The sequence below is a fragment of the Myotis davidii genome, unplaced genomic scaffold (genome assembly GCF_000327345.1).
Source record: "Myotis davidii unplaced genomic scaffold, ASM32734v1 scaffold13, whole genome shotgun sequence".
Lineage (NCBI taxonomy): Eukaryota > Metazoa > Chordata > Mammalia > Chiroptera > Vespertilionidae > Myotis > Myotis davidii.
In genome coordinates this window covers 667,589-682,932 of record NW_006286243.1, presented here as the reverse complement: position 1 = coordinate 682,932, position 15,344 = coordinate 667,589, and the positions used below count along the sequence as shown (strand labels likewise).

Sequence of the window (15,344 nt, the reverse complement as noted above, 5' to 3'; positions counted from 1 at the left end):
GGGGGGCTGCTCTGACGTCACAGAAGCCCGGGGGCGGGGCCTCCGAAACTGACGTGGGAGTCCTCGTGGGTCCAATTCCAGTTCGGGAGGATAATGATTAAGGGGCGGGAACCTCTCACCCTTCAGGAGCGAGAGGAGGAAGCCAGCACCGAGCTTCCTCATGGCCCAGACGGTCTGCCCGCGTTCCCCGGACCAAAGCGGCCTCTAACGGGCCAAGCCAGAGAGCGCAGCGGCTGCGGCCAGCAGAGGGGAGCCGGGGGGGCTGCTCTGACGTCACAGAAGCCCGGGGGCGGGGCCTCCGAAACTGACGTGGGAGTCCTCGTGGGTCCAATTCCAGTTCGGGAGGATAATGATTAAGGTACCACTGACGCTGTATCTGCTTTTTTTTTTTTAAGCACAAAACCCAAACATTTATTAGGCCTCTACTCATTGCAGGTGCTAGGCACTTTTTTTTAGGTGCCTGAGATACATCAGTGATAAAATGGTCCCTGTCCACAGGCGTGAATATAAATGTCTCCAGGAACAGCACCGAAGGAGAAAACTCCCCTTTAGGCGCCTGTAGGTTTCATTTTCAGTTATCACAGTGAGTGCCTCCAACACAGATCGCAATTGTTTGTTTACATGTCTGGGTTCCCTTCCTGGACCGGGTGTCATAACTTACTCTTCTGGCACATGGCCGGCATTCAGTAAATGGCAGTAAAATGAACCAAGGAAACTGGACTGCCCAACAGGCTGTCGACGTCTAATGTCTGAGGGAGATTGTGCTTATCTTGGTCTCAGAGGAAAATCGGTGTGTTTTTTCCCCCAAATATCTTTTTTAAAAAATTTATAGAATTTATTGGGGTGACACTGGTTAATAAAATTAGATAGGTTCCAAGTATACAATTCTATAATATATCACCTGTATATTGTATTATATGTTCACTACCCCAAGTTAAGTCTCTTTTGTCACCATTTACCCACCCTTTACCTTCTGCGCCCCCTTTCCCTCTTGTATCACCATACTGTTGTCTGCTTTCCCCCCCTTAATCCCCTTGCTTGCCTTTTTCACTCAGCCCCCAACCCCCTTCCTTCTGACAGCTGTCAGTCTGAACTCTGTATCTATAAGTCTGTTTCAATTTTTTAATTTATTTTGTTTATTAGATTCTACATATAAGTGAGATTATATGGTATTTGTCTTTCTCTGACCGGCTTATTTCACTTAGCATAATACTCTCCAGGCCCATCCATGCTATTGAAAAAGGTAAGATTTCCTTCTCTTTTTTTTTGTTAATCTTTACCAGAGGGTATTTTTTCCATTGCTTTTCACAGAGAGTGAAAGGAGGGGGGAATGGAAAGAGAGGGAGGAAAATATTGATGTGAGATACAACAATTGGTTGCCTCCCAAATGTGTAGAGACCAGGGGAGTGGGGAGTGAACTAGCAACCCAGGTACATGCCCTTGACCAAGAATTGAACCTAAGACCCTTGTGCGTGACCGATGCTCTAACCACTGAACACACCAGCCAGGGAAAGATTTCCTTCTTTTTTTACAGCCAAGTAATATTCCATTGTGTAATGTGCCACAGCTATTTTTCCACTCATCCATGGATGGTCACTTGGGCTGCTTCCAAATCTTAGCTATTGTAAATAATGCTGCAATGAACACAGGGGTGCATATATTCTTTTGAATTAGTGTTTCAGGTTCCTTCAGATATGTTCTCAGAAGTGGAACCACTGGGTCATAAGACAGTTTTATTTTTTGAGGAAACTCCCTACTGTATCTACAGTGGCAGCACCAATTGGCATTCCCACCAACAAACAAAATAGAGACGGGCTAGCCCAGCCGTGGGCAAACTACGGCCCGCGGGCCAAATCCGGCCCGTTTGAAAAACTATTGAAAAAAAAGACCGTTCCCTTTTATGTAATGATGTTTACTTTGAATTTATATTAGTTCACACAAACCCTCCATCCATGCTTTTGTTCCGGCCCTCTGGTCCAGTTTAAGAACCCACTGTGGCCCTCGAGTCAAAAAGTTTGCCCACCCCTGGGTTAGGGTGTTTGTTGATTTATTAATGACAGCCATTTGACAGGTGTGAGGTGTTATCTCCAGTTTTTTATTTGCGTTTCTTGATGATTAGTGACATTGAACATCTTTTCATATGTCCATTGGCCATCTTATGCCCCCTTATTGGTGAATATGTTCTCCACAGTGGATTGTCTTTTTATTTCGTTGATGGCTTCCTTTGCTGTGCAAAACTTTTCAGTTTGATGTGGTCCCATTTGTTTTTTTTCTTTTGTTTCCTTTGCCCAAGGAGATACATCAGAAACAATATTGCTTTGTGAAATGTTTGAAATTTTACTGCATCCCCTACTTGGGGCTGAGCCCACAACCTGGGCATGTGCCCTGAGCTGGAATTGAACCAGTGACCTCCTGGTATATGGGACCACACTCAACAGAACCACACTGGCCAGGCTCAACTGTTACTATTTTATTTTTTTTAGTTTTTTTTTTTTTATTGCTTTTAGAGGAAGGGAGAGGGAGAGATAGAAACATCAATGATGAGAGATAATCATTGATTGGCTGCCTCCTGCACACGCCCAACTGGGGATTGAGCCTGTAATCCAGGCATGTGCCCTTGACTGGAATCAAACCTAGGACCCTTCAATCCACAGGCTGACGCTCTATCTACTGAGCCAAACTGGCTAGGGCACTGTTACTATTTTTTAAAGTAACATGCTGTTTTGAGTACTATGGCTTTGTAGTATACTTTGATATCAGGTAGTATGATTCCTCCAACTTTGTTCTTCTTTCTCAAGATTGCTGTTGCTATTTGGGTTCTTTTGTGGTTTCCTATTAAGTTTGTTTTAGTTCTGCGATATACACCATTGGTATCTTAATAGAAATTGTGTTGACTCTATAGATTGCTTTGGGTAGCCTAGATGTTTTAGTGATGTTCTAGTCATGAACATGGTATATGCTTCCACTTATCATTATCTTCTTCAGTTTTCCAAGTATATATAGGTCTTCTACATCCTTGGTTAAGTTTATTCCTAGGTGTTTCGGTGTTGTTGTTTTTTAATGTAATTATTAATGGGATTATTTTCTTACTGATAGTTCATTATCGGGGTATAAAAATGCAACCAATTTCTGGATAGTTATTTTGTATTCTGCTATTTTACTGAATTCATTTATCAGTTCTAGTAGTGTTTTGATGGAATCTTTATGGTTCTCTATACACAATATCATGTCATCTGTAAATAATATGTTTTACTTCTACCTTTCCAATTTGGATGCCTTTCCCCCTTCTTTTGTGATTTTGTTCCCTCTCCCCTTTTAATCTTTATTGTTGAAAGTATTACATAGGTCCTCCTTTTCTCCCCATTAACCTCTTCCAGCCGCTCCTGCCTTCTTCTTGTCTGATCACTGTAGCCAGGACTCCCAATATTATGTTGAATGAGATTGGTGAAAGCCAACATCCCTGTCTTGCTCCTGATCTTAGTTTTTGCCCATTGAGTATGATGTTGGCTCTGGGTTTGTCATCTATGGCCTTATTATGTTGAGGTGTGTTTCCTCTATTCCTACTTTGTCAAGAGTTTATATCATAAATGGGTGCAGCCATTATGGAAAACAGTATGGAGTTTCCCCCCAAAATTAAATATGAAGCTGCCATTTGACCCAACGATCCCACTTCTAGGAATATATCCTAAGAGACCCGAAACACTAATCAGAAAGAATGTATGCACGTCTATGTTCATAGCAGTGCAATTTACCATAGCTAAGATCTGGAAACAGCCCAAGTGCCCATCAGTGGGTGAGTGGATAAAAAAACTATGGTACGTTTACAAAATGGAATATTATGCAGCAGTAAAAAAGGAGCACTTACCCTTTGAGACAGCATGGAGGGACCTGGAGAGTATTATGTTAAGCAAAGTAAGCCAGTCAGAGAAAGACAAGTATCACATGATCTCACTTACATGTGGAATCTAATGAACAAAATAGATCCAGAGACATAGAAGGGAATAGACTGGAATCTCAGAGGGAAGGTGGGTGGGAAGAGATCAACCAAAGAACTTGTATGCACATGTCCATATCTCATGGACACCGACAATAGGGTGGTGAAGGCCTGGGGAAGGGGTGGAGGCAGGTTAGAAGAGGTTACTGGGTGGGAAAAGGGGACATATGTGATACTTTCAACAATGATTTTTTTTTTTAAATGTGTGCTGGATTTTATCAAATGCTTTTTCTGCATCTAATATGATCATGTAATTATTATCCTTCATTTTGTTTATGTGGTATATCATGTTTATTGACTTACAGGTAATTGTATGAGCCTTGTATCCCTGGAATAATTCTACTTGATCATGGTGTATGATCTTTTTTAATGTATTGCTGGATCTGGTTTGCTAATATTTTGTTGAGAATCTTAGCATCTATGTTAATCAGGGATATTCGCCTATAATTTTTTTTTTGTAGTGTCTTTATCTGGTTTTGGAATTAGGATAATGTTGGCCTCATAAAATGAGCTTGGGAGTCTTCCATCCTCTGGAATTTTTTGAATTAGTTTAAGAATTATAGGTCTTAGTTCTCCTTTGAATTTTGATAAAATTCACCTGTGAAGCCATCCGGTCTAGGACTTTTATTTGTTGGGAGTTTTTTTTATTACCTTTGATGGAATAGGCCCTGTGTTATCTTTTTAAAAATGTATTTTTATTGACTTCAGAGAAGGGGGAGGGAGAGACAGAAACATCAATAATGAGACAGGCCGAAACCAGTTTGGCTCAGTGGATAGTGCGTCAGCCTGCAAACTGAAGGGTCCCAGGTCCGATTCTGGCCAAGGGCATGTACCTGGGTTGCGGGCACATCCCCAGTGGGAGATGTGCAGGAGGCAGCTGATCGATGTTTCTCTCTCATCGATGTTTCTGACTCTCTCTCTCTCCCTTCATCTCTGTAAAAAATCAATAAAATATATTTAAAACAAAATGAGACAGAATCATTAATCGGCTGCCTCCTACATGCGCCCCACTGGGGATCCAGCTCATAACTTGGGCATGCGCCCTGATTGGGAATTGAACTGTGACTCCTAGTTCACAGGTCAATGCTCAACTACTGAGCCATGCCACCCAGACTACATAGGATAGGAAAAAGGGGACATATGTGATACTTAAGTGCATCACCTTATTTCTTTTTCAAGGTAATCCCATACTGGATACTATTATTATCCCTATTTTACAGATGCATAAACCTGCTTTGAGAAACAAACTGCCCAACTAGGTAGTGAGGTCTAAATGTGAGTATAGGCAGGGCTCTGAGGTGGCAGAGATGGAATATACAAAACAGTCAGGTCCTACTGGGATAGGAACCAGAGAGGAATTTTCCTGGTAAGAAATGAGCCAACAGGAGAAACAAAGAGTAAGGGTCAGGTGTGGGGGAGCTCAGGATAGGGAAGTGGTTTCCCTGGTCTGAGGCAGAACCCCCCAGCAAGTCAGCTTTGTCCTTTCCAAATTGAGAAGTTGTGGATTCTGGTGCCCTTCTGGTTCCCTGTTTTGTCTTGATTTTGGCATGTCATTCTCTCACCACTTATCCAACCCAGAAATGCAAAAGTAAAAAAAAAAAAAAATGCTTGGCATATATACTAAAATGGTATCTTTATAAAAAACACAGCAGGCCAATGGGTATAGCTTTTATTCACCTACCCAAGTTCCTTTACATGTGGCTTATTTGCATTCCACCTTACCCCTTCTCCCATTCACAAGGCCAGGACAAAGCCTCTTGGCACAGAGGAAGGGGTGGCCCTTCAACTAGGGCTACAGCCCAGATAAGCTGGGGGAGCCCCCAGCATGGAAAAAGAAAGATAACAATGAAAGTTTATTATACCATAGCCCCTCACAGGGTGGAGGGAATCAGGAGAGTTGGGGGAGTGCCCCCATGCTATTGCCCCAGTCCGTAAATACAAAGCCAGGGGAGTAAAGAGGACCATCCCTTGGAAATACAGCACCTACCTCAGCATGGAGGCAAAGGACAGTGGGCAAGACCACTTCCTTCTGAAGGGGGGTGGGGCTGAATGAGAGCATATACCCTTAGTGGCTACGAAATTCCTCTCTACCAGGATTTGAATGCAGCCTCAGCACCAGTAGTGGGGACAGGGAAGGAGAAAGGATGACAACACTGCACCATTCACTTCTCCCTGAACCCTCTGGCCCAGCACAGGCATTCCTCTCCCCACTAGCCCAGGTCAGGGGATGTGGAAGAAACTATGTCAGAATTCAAAGCCCTTATCTATTTCTTCTTCCGTTCTTGGGAACAGCGTGGGCAAAACCTAAAGAAAGAAATAGAACATGACAGAGAAGGGGAGGGAGAAAGTGAGTGAAAGAGAGAATGCCCTCCGCCGCTCAGCATAAGGGCAGTCCAGCTCCTACCACAACTCTCTCACTCACCATTTTCCCCGAGGCTTGGTTGTCAGACCCACACAGGCAAAGTGGAACCACTCGATGGAACACTAGAAAAGATGGAAGAAGCAGAAGTCAAGGCAGGGGGGGACAGAGGAATAAAAGAAGCCCCCCACTTCATAAATTCCTTAGGAGTATTCCCCTATCCCATTCCTTTGGAGAATTCTTAGAGGTCCCAAGGCCAAAAACTCCAACCACCTTCTTCCTATCCTGATGTCCCACTATTCAACCTCTTGTTTCTACCTCATGTCCCCAGAACCCGCCATCCTGAGGCAAAATGGTTCTCACATCAGGATTGTCACAGCCAATCATCTCTCCATAGGAGACCTGGTGACAAAGGCAATAGGTGGGTTCGTTGGGATCCACAGGCATATCCAGCACATCAGAGGGGTGGACACTGCCAAAGGTCACTGAGGGCATCCCATACTCAGGACTTCTGTACACCAAGAGGAAAAGAAAGTGTCATCTGCAGGAAGGGAAGCTACTACTTGAGACTCAGAGGTTGTGAAGGAGATCCTGGTGGGGCAAGTGATTTGGTGCTGCCTCTCTCTGTCCAGCAGATAACAAAATGGTAAGGAGAAGAAAGGAGGAGTCTGGGACCCTGAGGAATAGATGGGAGGTCTATAGGGAGCCATGAAGAGGACAGAGAAAGTGGCAAGGCGCAGTGCAGGGTGGGAGTAGGGTCATGGAAGAGAAGAGGATGTCATCTGGCTCCCTGATACACTCACGTGCGTACAAGTTTTAACTTCTTCTGGGCAGCCTTGGGGGCTTCTTCATCTGAGTTTTTCCCTTTAGAACGAGCACGGGCAGCTTTCTTCTCCTTTTGAGTTCGGCCTTCTAGGGAAGAGGAGAAAGGCAAAAGGCAGGGAGACAGAAAGACAGGTTAAGTCCCCCTTCTTCCTCCTCTTTCCAACCTGGTGCCCCTCCCTCATAGCTGAAGAGCTGGCTTCTTCTCCCTCTGAATCCTCGACCCGCTTCTGAGAGCCCACCCCCCTCCTCACTCTTTTTGCCTTTGCTGGAAGAGCTGTCATAGTCACTTGACTCAATCTGCTTCTCCTTCAAATCAGCCTCAAAACGAGCCAGGTCTGTGTCCAGTCGCCGAATGTGTTTGTCCACCTGGGTGGAAAGGAAGAAGAGAGAGGTACAAGGCCGGTGCCAGTGAAAGATAACAGGCTAAGGCAGAGTTTATGAATCTCCCAGACCCAACACAGATCCCAACACAGATGAAGGAGGGGTCTCGGACCCTGAGGAATAGATGGGAGATATGTGGGGAGTCATGAACAGGGCCATACCATCTCATAGGTCTGCATGGCAAGCTGCACCTTGTCGTCACCAAATTCCTTGCACTTGCCATAGGCTTCCTGGATCTGTTTGAGAAGGGCCAATTTTTCTTCGGAGCTCAGGTTGCGGGCACTACTCATATATTCAGTGGCCAACTTGTCAATTTCAGCCTTCAGGTCTACAACAGAGAGAGGCCTGGTCACAATGGCCCCTGAGTAGCTAGGTGATACACACTTCTTCCTCTTCTTCCTTGGACCTTTTCCATTGATCATAACCTTTGAACTAAATCGTACTGAGTGTTCATAGATACTGTGTCATGTACTCAAGTAATACAAATCGACAACATTTGTTTCAAAGGTGCCTTCAGGTGCTGCAAACATTGCTATCAGAGTTGGAACTTAAATTATTGAAACATAATGAGGGACCCTTTGCATACTGCATTAATACAAATTATGTTTTTGTTGCTGTCTGAAGATGTTTCTTTGCAAGACTTGTTGCTGCTTCTTGAATGAATTTTTGTCTTAAAAGCCAAAATTTTAAGGTTTTTCATCACAAAAATATGCCACAACAGCTCTGAGTGCTGTAAACAAGGTCGGGTCATCTGCTGCTGCTGGCTTCCAGGTCTGTGCATTTATAGCTCATCACTTAAAATGAGACATAACAATTCTTCTACTTACTGTCCACCCTTTTTTTCTCAGCATTTGCAACTTGCTAATAGTTCTCATCACTTTTTTTCTGTTTGTTATCTTACATATATTGGTCCAAACGTTTACATTTTCGTATTGGAAGGCTGGTGATGTCCCAAGACACAGACTATAGGTACCTACTGCCTAATATTTGGTAGAGCTCATAAAAAAAATGTCGACAAAAAAGAGACAGAAGCATGACTGTAACAGCGCAGCAACAGAGAACAGGAAGGACCGCGCACGCACTATGCTTATGCCCCACTTCTTCGGGGCCCTTGGAGGAAGCTGAAAAAGCATGTAGTTTGATAATCTCCAAGTGGCCTTTCTGTGCCAGAGAAAGAGTTGGAACTGTATTACAAAGAGAGCAATCTGGTTCTCAGAATTCAGCAGGCAGTTCTTAAGGACCTATATCCAGATTTCAGATGATGTTCACCTTTTCGTGAGTAAACTTACCCAGAGTAACTTAAGTTACCTAAAACTGTATTATCAGCCTGTTACATTCTTGAGCATGGTTTCATAAGAATGGAAGATAAGACCTATATATCCTTCAGCAGGTGTGGGGGATAGATCCAACAGACACCTTTGACTTTGAAGAGACCAACCTGACCACTGCAGTGTAGCCTCAGGCTCCCAGTGAATGCCTCAATGCAGCCAAACTTGTTCAACTTCCAAGGAAGGCCACAGATGGTATCTAGTGCTTCTGTAAGGTTGAAGAATACAGTGTAGAGATCCTGACGTTAATTGCTGCTTTTCTTTCTTTTTTCTTTCTCTCTCTTTAAGAACTTCTGATGCAGCAAAGCTCCTGTCTACCAACGTGAGTTGCTGGCTAAAGCCACGGTGCATTTTGTGACAGTAACGTTAACAATGGAGTAGAAAGAGTCTCGCCTTCCTATAAATATATTAAACATGGAGAACAGACATGATTCTAGAGTGGGCTTTTAGTTTGCTGAATTCTTCTTGAGGAAGCTATAAAGAACATAGCATCTCTGAATTCTTGAGGCGTTGTTGAAATATTCCATTTGTTATGGAAAGGCTGATATAGAAATGCAGATCATCGTTACTCTCATTTTAAGAAATGCAAGAGAGTAAAAAAGAGAGAAGCCAGAGTTCTTCAGATCAGACCAGATGATAGGGTAACACAGAACAGAAAGAGAAATGACCACATACACTCAATATTTACATGGACTCCTTACTCTGTACGTACCCTCTGTTCTTTGGTCCAGGTCTCTCATGAGCTGAAAGTTTCTCTGGAGCTCAAAGGGGAGGTTTTCAATACCTAGGAAGAAGAGGAGTAACTGAGACTTGCTGGACTTCATAGGCCTTACAGCTGTTTTTAAAGTATACAACAGTACTCAAATTTCCCTCCTTTGAACCACTGGATGTATCTGGGACAGCATTCATCACTCCTTCCTCAGAAGGGGCTGTGTCTGCCTCTCTCTACAACTAACTTCTCCCTCTCACACAGCTGTCCAACCCTTTCCCCCCCTTTAGTGACGTACTCTACAAATTAGCTCTTCCCTTTCTCTTGTTTCCAATTTCTGCCTCCAAGCTCCTTGCTCTCAACGTACAAATATCCTCCTGGTATCCTCCACTACTCATCACATACTCCCAATCTGTTCTCCATATAATAGCCAGACTGTTCTTTTAAAAAAAATGCAAATCTGATCAAGTCACTTACCCTACAGTAACTTCCTATAGCACTATTCCTAGTCCTGTTCTGCACTGGCCCTTGCTTACCGCACACCAGCCTTAATTCATGTCAGTCCTCCTCTGTGCTCCCTGCTCTGATCATACTGGCCTTCTCTGACTGCCTGGAACTTGCCAGCAATCTTCTTGACACTTGGCTTCCTACATGCTGCTCTCTGTGCCTGGAATGTACCACCTGGTCTTTTCCATTCCACCTCCACCATGCCTCTCGGCCCGCTAAATTTCTGTTTATTCTTCAAAATTCATCTCAACTCTGACTCTCCCATACTCAAATAAGTGCCTGAATTTTGCTGTCAAGTTATTCTATCTCCACTATTCCTTGCACTTATCCAACTATCATTAAATAATTGCATAATTAGTTACAGTATTTTTTGATATCTGTCTCCTCAGCCTTCCAGAAGGGCTGGACATGCCTGCCTTCTCCTTATTCACTAGTGTTTAGAACTATGGTTTGCATATGAGGGTCCTCAATAAATACTTGTAGAAATGCATGAATTCTTAAGTTTCTCCCATAAAAGAAAAATCTCTTTGCATGACTATACTTCAAATTTTAAAATGCCTCCACTGCTTTAACCTATAACCTCAGATCGGCTACCACCAGTTTACTGAGATTACTTTAAGTCACCAATGACTTATGAAAGCAAATGATGTTATCAGTCCTATCCTAAAATATGTCTGCAGCAGTTGGTACCATCTTCTCTGCTTTGAGTAGCTTTCTTCCTCTTAGGATTCTGAATCTCTTATCATATACTTACTGGTAATTCCCACACTGGTGTTTCCATAGCCTGTCCCTTACATGTTAATGTTTTCTTGAGATTACTCTCAAGCCCTCTCATTTTCTCACTTTTTTTTTTTTTTCCTGAACGATCTTGAGCTCATTCATTCTCCTGGATATAATGATCATTCCTATACTTAAGTCTAAATGGAATTAACCATATTGCTGTTACTCCTGAATTTCACATCTTGTTGATGACATACTACCTACTTCACTTCCCAAACAGGGAATTAAGAAGTCACCTTAGATCCTTCCTTCTCCCTTAACCATTTACTCATTCAGTCAGTCCTGTCATTATTAACTCCTAAATATTTCTGTCACTCCCTGAGATGAGGTCCTCAGCTCTGAGCTGGACTGTTATTACTAATTGAGCTCCCTATTACAAAGGCTATCATGCTCCAGTCGATCATATATCAGTTGTTTTCCTTTATAAAAATCACTCCATTTAAAAAAATCTGTTGGCTCCTCACTAAAGCGCAAACTTCTTAGCTTGTTTTTAAAAGACCTTGATAGCCCCGCCTCTTTCTTGGGTCTCATTTCCCATTCTTTCACCTTAGAGCTGCGGTTCTCAACCGGGGGGTCGAAGGACCCTTTCACGGGGGTCACCTAAGACCATCGGAAAACACATATATAATTACATATTTTTTTGTGATTAATCACTGTGCTTTAATTATGTTCAATTTGTAACAATGAAATTGGGGGTCACCTCATTAATACAGTAATGAGGAACTGTATTAAAGGGTCTCGGCATTAGGAAGGTTGAGAACCACTGCCTCAGAGTCTTACATATCAAACTCTTGACCTCACAAACCCATATACCTTTGCTGATGCTCTTCCCAACCTCAATTCCCTCTTTCCACACTGCAAAATACTTGACTTTCAAGACTCTACATCATTAGCTTCTCTTTCTCCAGTGTTACCAAGTGTCCTTTTCATGTATTTTTAGTATGTCACTTGCCACACTTTTATATTTATTAGCGGAATCTGTTTCCTAGACGATGAGCACTTGAAGATAAGGGCTGTCTTATTCATTTTTTTATATCCCCAGTACCTGCTACTCTGTCTGAACCATCGCAGACCCTCAATAAGTGAATGAATGAATGAATGAATGAATGGTTGAATGACTCCCAACACTAAGACAAATGTAAGCGCACGGGGTGACAGGCTTTGTGAAGGGGTGGGTCACATAAATGGTACAAACATAACCCAGATTTCCATTTGATGGGAACTGGATCTTTACTCCCAGAAGAGAAGCCTTCCAGTTCATCTGACAGTGTCGCCCATAACCCCCACCCCCACCAGAAGCCACTCCTGAGAAAGAACTAAGCGGAGGAGCCGCGAGATCTTTGTCGCTGCTCCAAATGGCAGTGAGTGAAATGCTAAAACGAGCAGATTTATAGTCTGCACAAAGGAAGAAAGATTCGGAATGATTTTGAGGAAAACATATACCCAGAGGTTGGAGACCCTGAAGACGGGGCCAGCAAATATTTTCTCTTCAAGCCACATCCCTCAGCCCCACCGCGCAGCCCCTCCCTCACCTGGCACCCAAAAGTCCGGGTTCGACCCTGCTGCCCCGCCCCCTCCTTCTTCACACCCTTCAATGTTTCTCTCCGGAAGCCCCTGCACAATGGTGACCTTCTGACCACCGGGACCTCGGGGCCTTAGATCCCCTCAGCCCGCCCCCGCCCCACCACGCTGTGACCCCTGACCCCCTCCTCCAGAGTGCTCTTACTGTCCAGATAATGTTCCAAATACATCCCCGCAGCCATCTTGAAGCAAAACAAAGCAACTTCCGATCCACCCCGGAAGTGACTGAAACGCGACAGGCGCCGCAGCTATTATTCTTGGGTTTGGGCCCTTCCGCCCTTAAGAGGAGAACTTCCGCCCTTAGTGAATTATCCGCCGGGACACAGCGGTCCGATGTCGACACTCGTCCTTCTGCGTAAGTATCCAGGGCCGCCCGCCGAGGCGCCCTGAAGCGGCTGGAGCCCGCTTCCGCCCTCACTGAGCCCCGATACGCGACCGACCGTGGCGGTCATGACGTCACCGAGTTCGCCATTTTGCATCCTCCATCGAACTTTTTTCTCCCTCCACAACGGGAGTGTGCGGTCATGAGGTAAAACAAACAAAAACCACCCACAAATACCTGTCTCTTGGATGATTTCTCATAAATATCCCTTTTCAGCACCCGGGGGATCATTCATCCCTTTTGCAAAATAGAAATCTGGTTACTAGAGCTGATCCCAGCTGAGTGGGAACTTTCTCTAAGGTTGCTAGTTTCTGAAGGAAGTTGGGGAGGCAAATCGAGTGTTATGAGATTAAAACATCAGCATTTGTGTTCACTCACACGTATACCAACTCTCCGATTTTTTTTAACATGGAAAAAGTAGATTGTGTATCCACTTTGCTTATACATACAAATAAATCAATAATCCTGACAATAAATCTGTAATTATCGACACTTTTTGTCAGGATTCTTGTCTATTTTACATTAAAATACGTTCTCACATAAAATGACCTTCCCCTCTTGTTTTGTCTCCCTTTTTATTCGAGTTTATTGATGATGTAAACTAGCACCAGGATTCTGAAAAGATTGGAACATGGAGCTGTGGCAACCGGCCTATGAGACGCCAGCCATCACCCTACTCAGCTGCAGTACAATTAAAGCTGTGCTTTTCGTCAGCATGGAAAGCGATCGAGTGCGGACGGGCTGGACCACACCAGTGAAACAGAACGCAAAACCCGTAACCTAACAGCGATGTCAGCAAGACAATGTTTTGGACATCATTGTCACCCCTAACTCACACATGCTTGATGATCATCAATGTTACATAGTAGGTTTTTAATGAAACAGGTTTCAAACCACATAATTTAGACCAAATATGTGAAGAAGTATTAGGTGAAACCCCATTCTCCACTGAGCACGTGGTAAGACATGGCAATGGAACCCAGACTTCACGCTGAAGTGTCAGGGCCCTGGGCAAGTAATTTCAGCTCTGTGCCCGTTTCCTTTCTTATAAAATGAGAATAACAGTACCCACTTCATAGAGTTGTTGCTGAGTTGAGCATATCCTTTTTTAAAAAGTAGATTCTGGTTCTAATACCTGTGATGAAGGCAGGGCTATAGAGGTCTTTTCAACTGTTGGTGGGGGTGGGGGGCAGTTAGTACTCAGGAAGCTAACCAATATTGGCATATTTGGTCACGTGATATCCGTTCTGTCACGCCACAGGTGGAGACTACCTTGGATACCCACACGAGACTGAACCATAAATTAAGTGGGTAACATTTCGAGTATCTCATGCCATTGGGTAATGAGCACCGTTGCCAAGCAGTCCCATAGGATAGCCATGTTATCAGGTGTGGGAAGTTTGTCACTTTCAGTGCTTAAATGTTTTTGGGGGGTTTTTAAATCTGCACTCAAGGATATTTTTCCATTGATTTTTTTAGAGAGTGGAAGGGATGGGGAGAGCCAGAAACAATGTGAGAGAGACACATCAATTGGTTGCCTACCACACTGCCCTGACTGGGGATGGAGCCTGCAACTGAGGTATGTGCCCTTTTTTGGAATTGAACCCGCGACCCTTCAGTCCGCAGGCCAACTTTATCTACTGAGCCAAACTGGCTAGGGCTTAAAGGTTTCTTGTTTAATTCTCAGAAAGAAATCTTGGAGATAGTCTAGTCCAATCCCTTCATTTAACACCTGAAGATGCATCATGGCCAACACTGGTTGATAGAAGAGCCAGGGCTGATGTCCAGGTTTTCTGACCATCAGAAAACTGTCCTGCAATGTTATTCAATCCTGGTTATGGTTCCCACCACTGGAAACCTATGGTTTTAGGTGCCACAGTATAATGAAGATACATGTATATAGACGCATGCCAAACAGAATTAGCACTGAGCCCACTGATGCTCAGGCAGGAGTACAGGTCCTTTCAAGAGGCCATGCTTGCTGTTCTTTGTTAAGAAGCTTAGTGGTCTTAACACAACTGAAACCTTGCTGTCACATATTTAGGCAATGCAGTCCCCTTAAGATTTGTATGTAGAAAATCTCATCAACCAAGATTTCACTTCAGATATATCAAAGCTGTTCCCTTCTGTGGCTGGGGATACAGTCTCACCACACAGCATTCGTTTTTCACATATAGAAACTCTAGTGTAAACCCTCAGTACTGGCCTCTAATATCTCTCCAAATAGCTTTTCCCATGCTCGCTCACATCAGTAGCTCCACTGCCTCTGATCCTTTTACATGAATTTATTTCTATACAAGGTTCTAAAAACACCCCTTGGTTTGTACATAAGTTTTTTCTTCATTTTAAATTGCTTTATAACATCTGGTTTCCTGTCTTTTTTTTTTTTCATTTTCTCTTTTCTCTGAAATCTGCCATGATTGGAAAAAGAAAAAGACAAAGGAAAATAAAAATGTCATTGGTCAGAAGACAGGGTGGGGGAAAAGGGACAAAAATAA

General features: G+C 43.6%; 2 protein-coding genes across 6 annotated transcripts in view; both read right to left on the bottom strand.

The window, feature by feature from the left end:
- ACRBP (acrosin binding protein) overlaps nucleotides 1-642 on the bottom strand; it is a 9,150-nt gene extending 8,508 nt beyond the window's left edge. The window contains exon 1 of the mRNA XM_015559964.1: nucleotides 120-642. Coding sequence (XP_015415450.1) covers nucleotides 120-162 — 43 coding nt within the window. The 5' untranslated portion in view covers nucleotides 163-642. The remainder of the gene's footprint in view (nucleotides 1-119) is intronic.
- Nucleotides 643-5,646: 5,004 nt separating this feature from the next.
- Nucleotides 5,647-12,739, bottom strand: ING4 (inhibitor of growth family member 4). 5 transcript variants are annotated; one of them, XM_006757583.2, is made up of 8 exons: nucleotides 12,610-12,739; nucleotides 9,600-9,671; nucleotides 7,721-7,887; nucleotides 7,430-7,544; nucleotides 7,157-7,265; nucleotides 6,717-6,864; nucleotides 6,417-6,478; nucleotides 5,647-6,298 (listed from the first exon to the last, which is right to left on the bottom strand). In XM_006757583.2, exons 1-8 carry the CDS (start codon nucleotides 12,644-12,646, stop codon nucleotides 6,259-6,261), a joined length of 750 nt encoding a protein of 249 aa, XP_006757646.1. In that variant the 5' UTR covers nucleotides 12,647-12,739; the 3' UTR covers nucleotides 5,647-6,258. The 5 variants fall into 5 exon arrangements, with proteins under 5 accessions (XP_006757646.1, XP_006757647.1, XP_006757648.1 ...); XM_006757584.2 differs by having other exon boundaries at nucleotides 7,157-7,262; XM_006757585.2 differs by having other exon boundaries at nucleotides 7,439-7,544.
- Nucleotides 12,740-15,344: the final 2,605 nt, after the last annotated feature.

What these genes read in the sequence shown, in the direction of transcription:
- ING4 (XM_006757583.2), bottom strand. Translation starts at nt 12,646, where the DNA reads ATGGCTGCGGGGATGTATTTGGAACATTATCTGGACA. An exon ending in TTTGGAACATTATCTGGACA is followed by an intron (nt 9,672 to 12,609) that starts GTAAGAGCACTC and finishes TCTTCTTCCTAG; the next exon opens with GTATTGAAAACCTCCCCTTT. An exon ending in AAGTTAAAACTTGTACGCAC is followed by an intron (nt 6,865 to 7,156) that starts GTGAGTGTATCA and finishes CTTGGTGTACAG; the next exon opens with AAGTCCTGAGTATGGGATGC.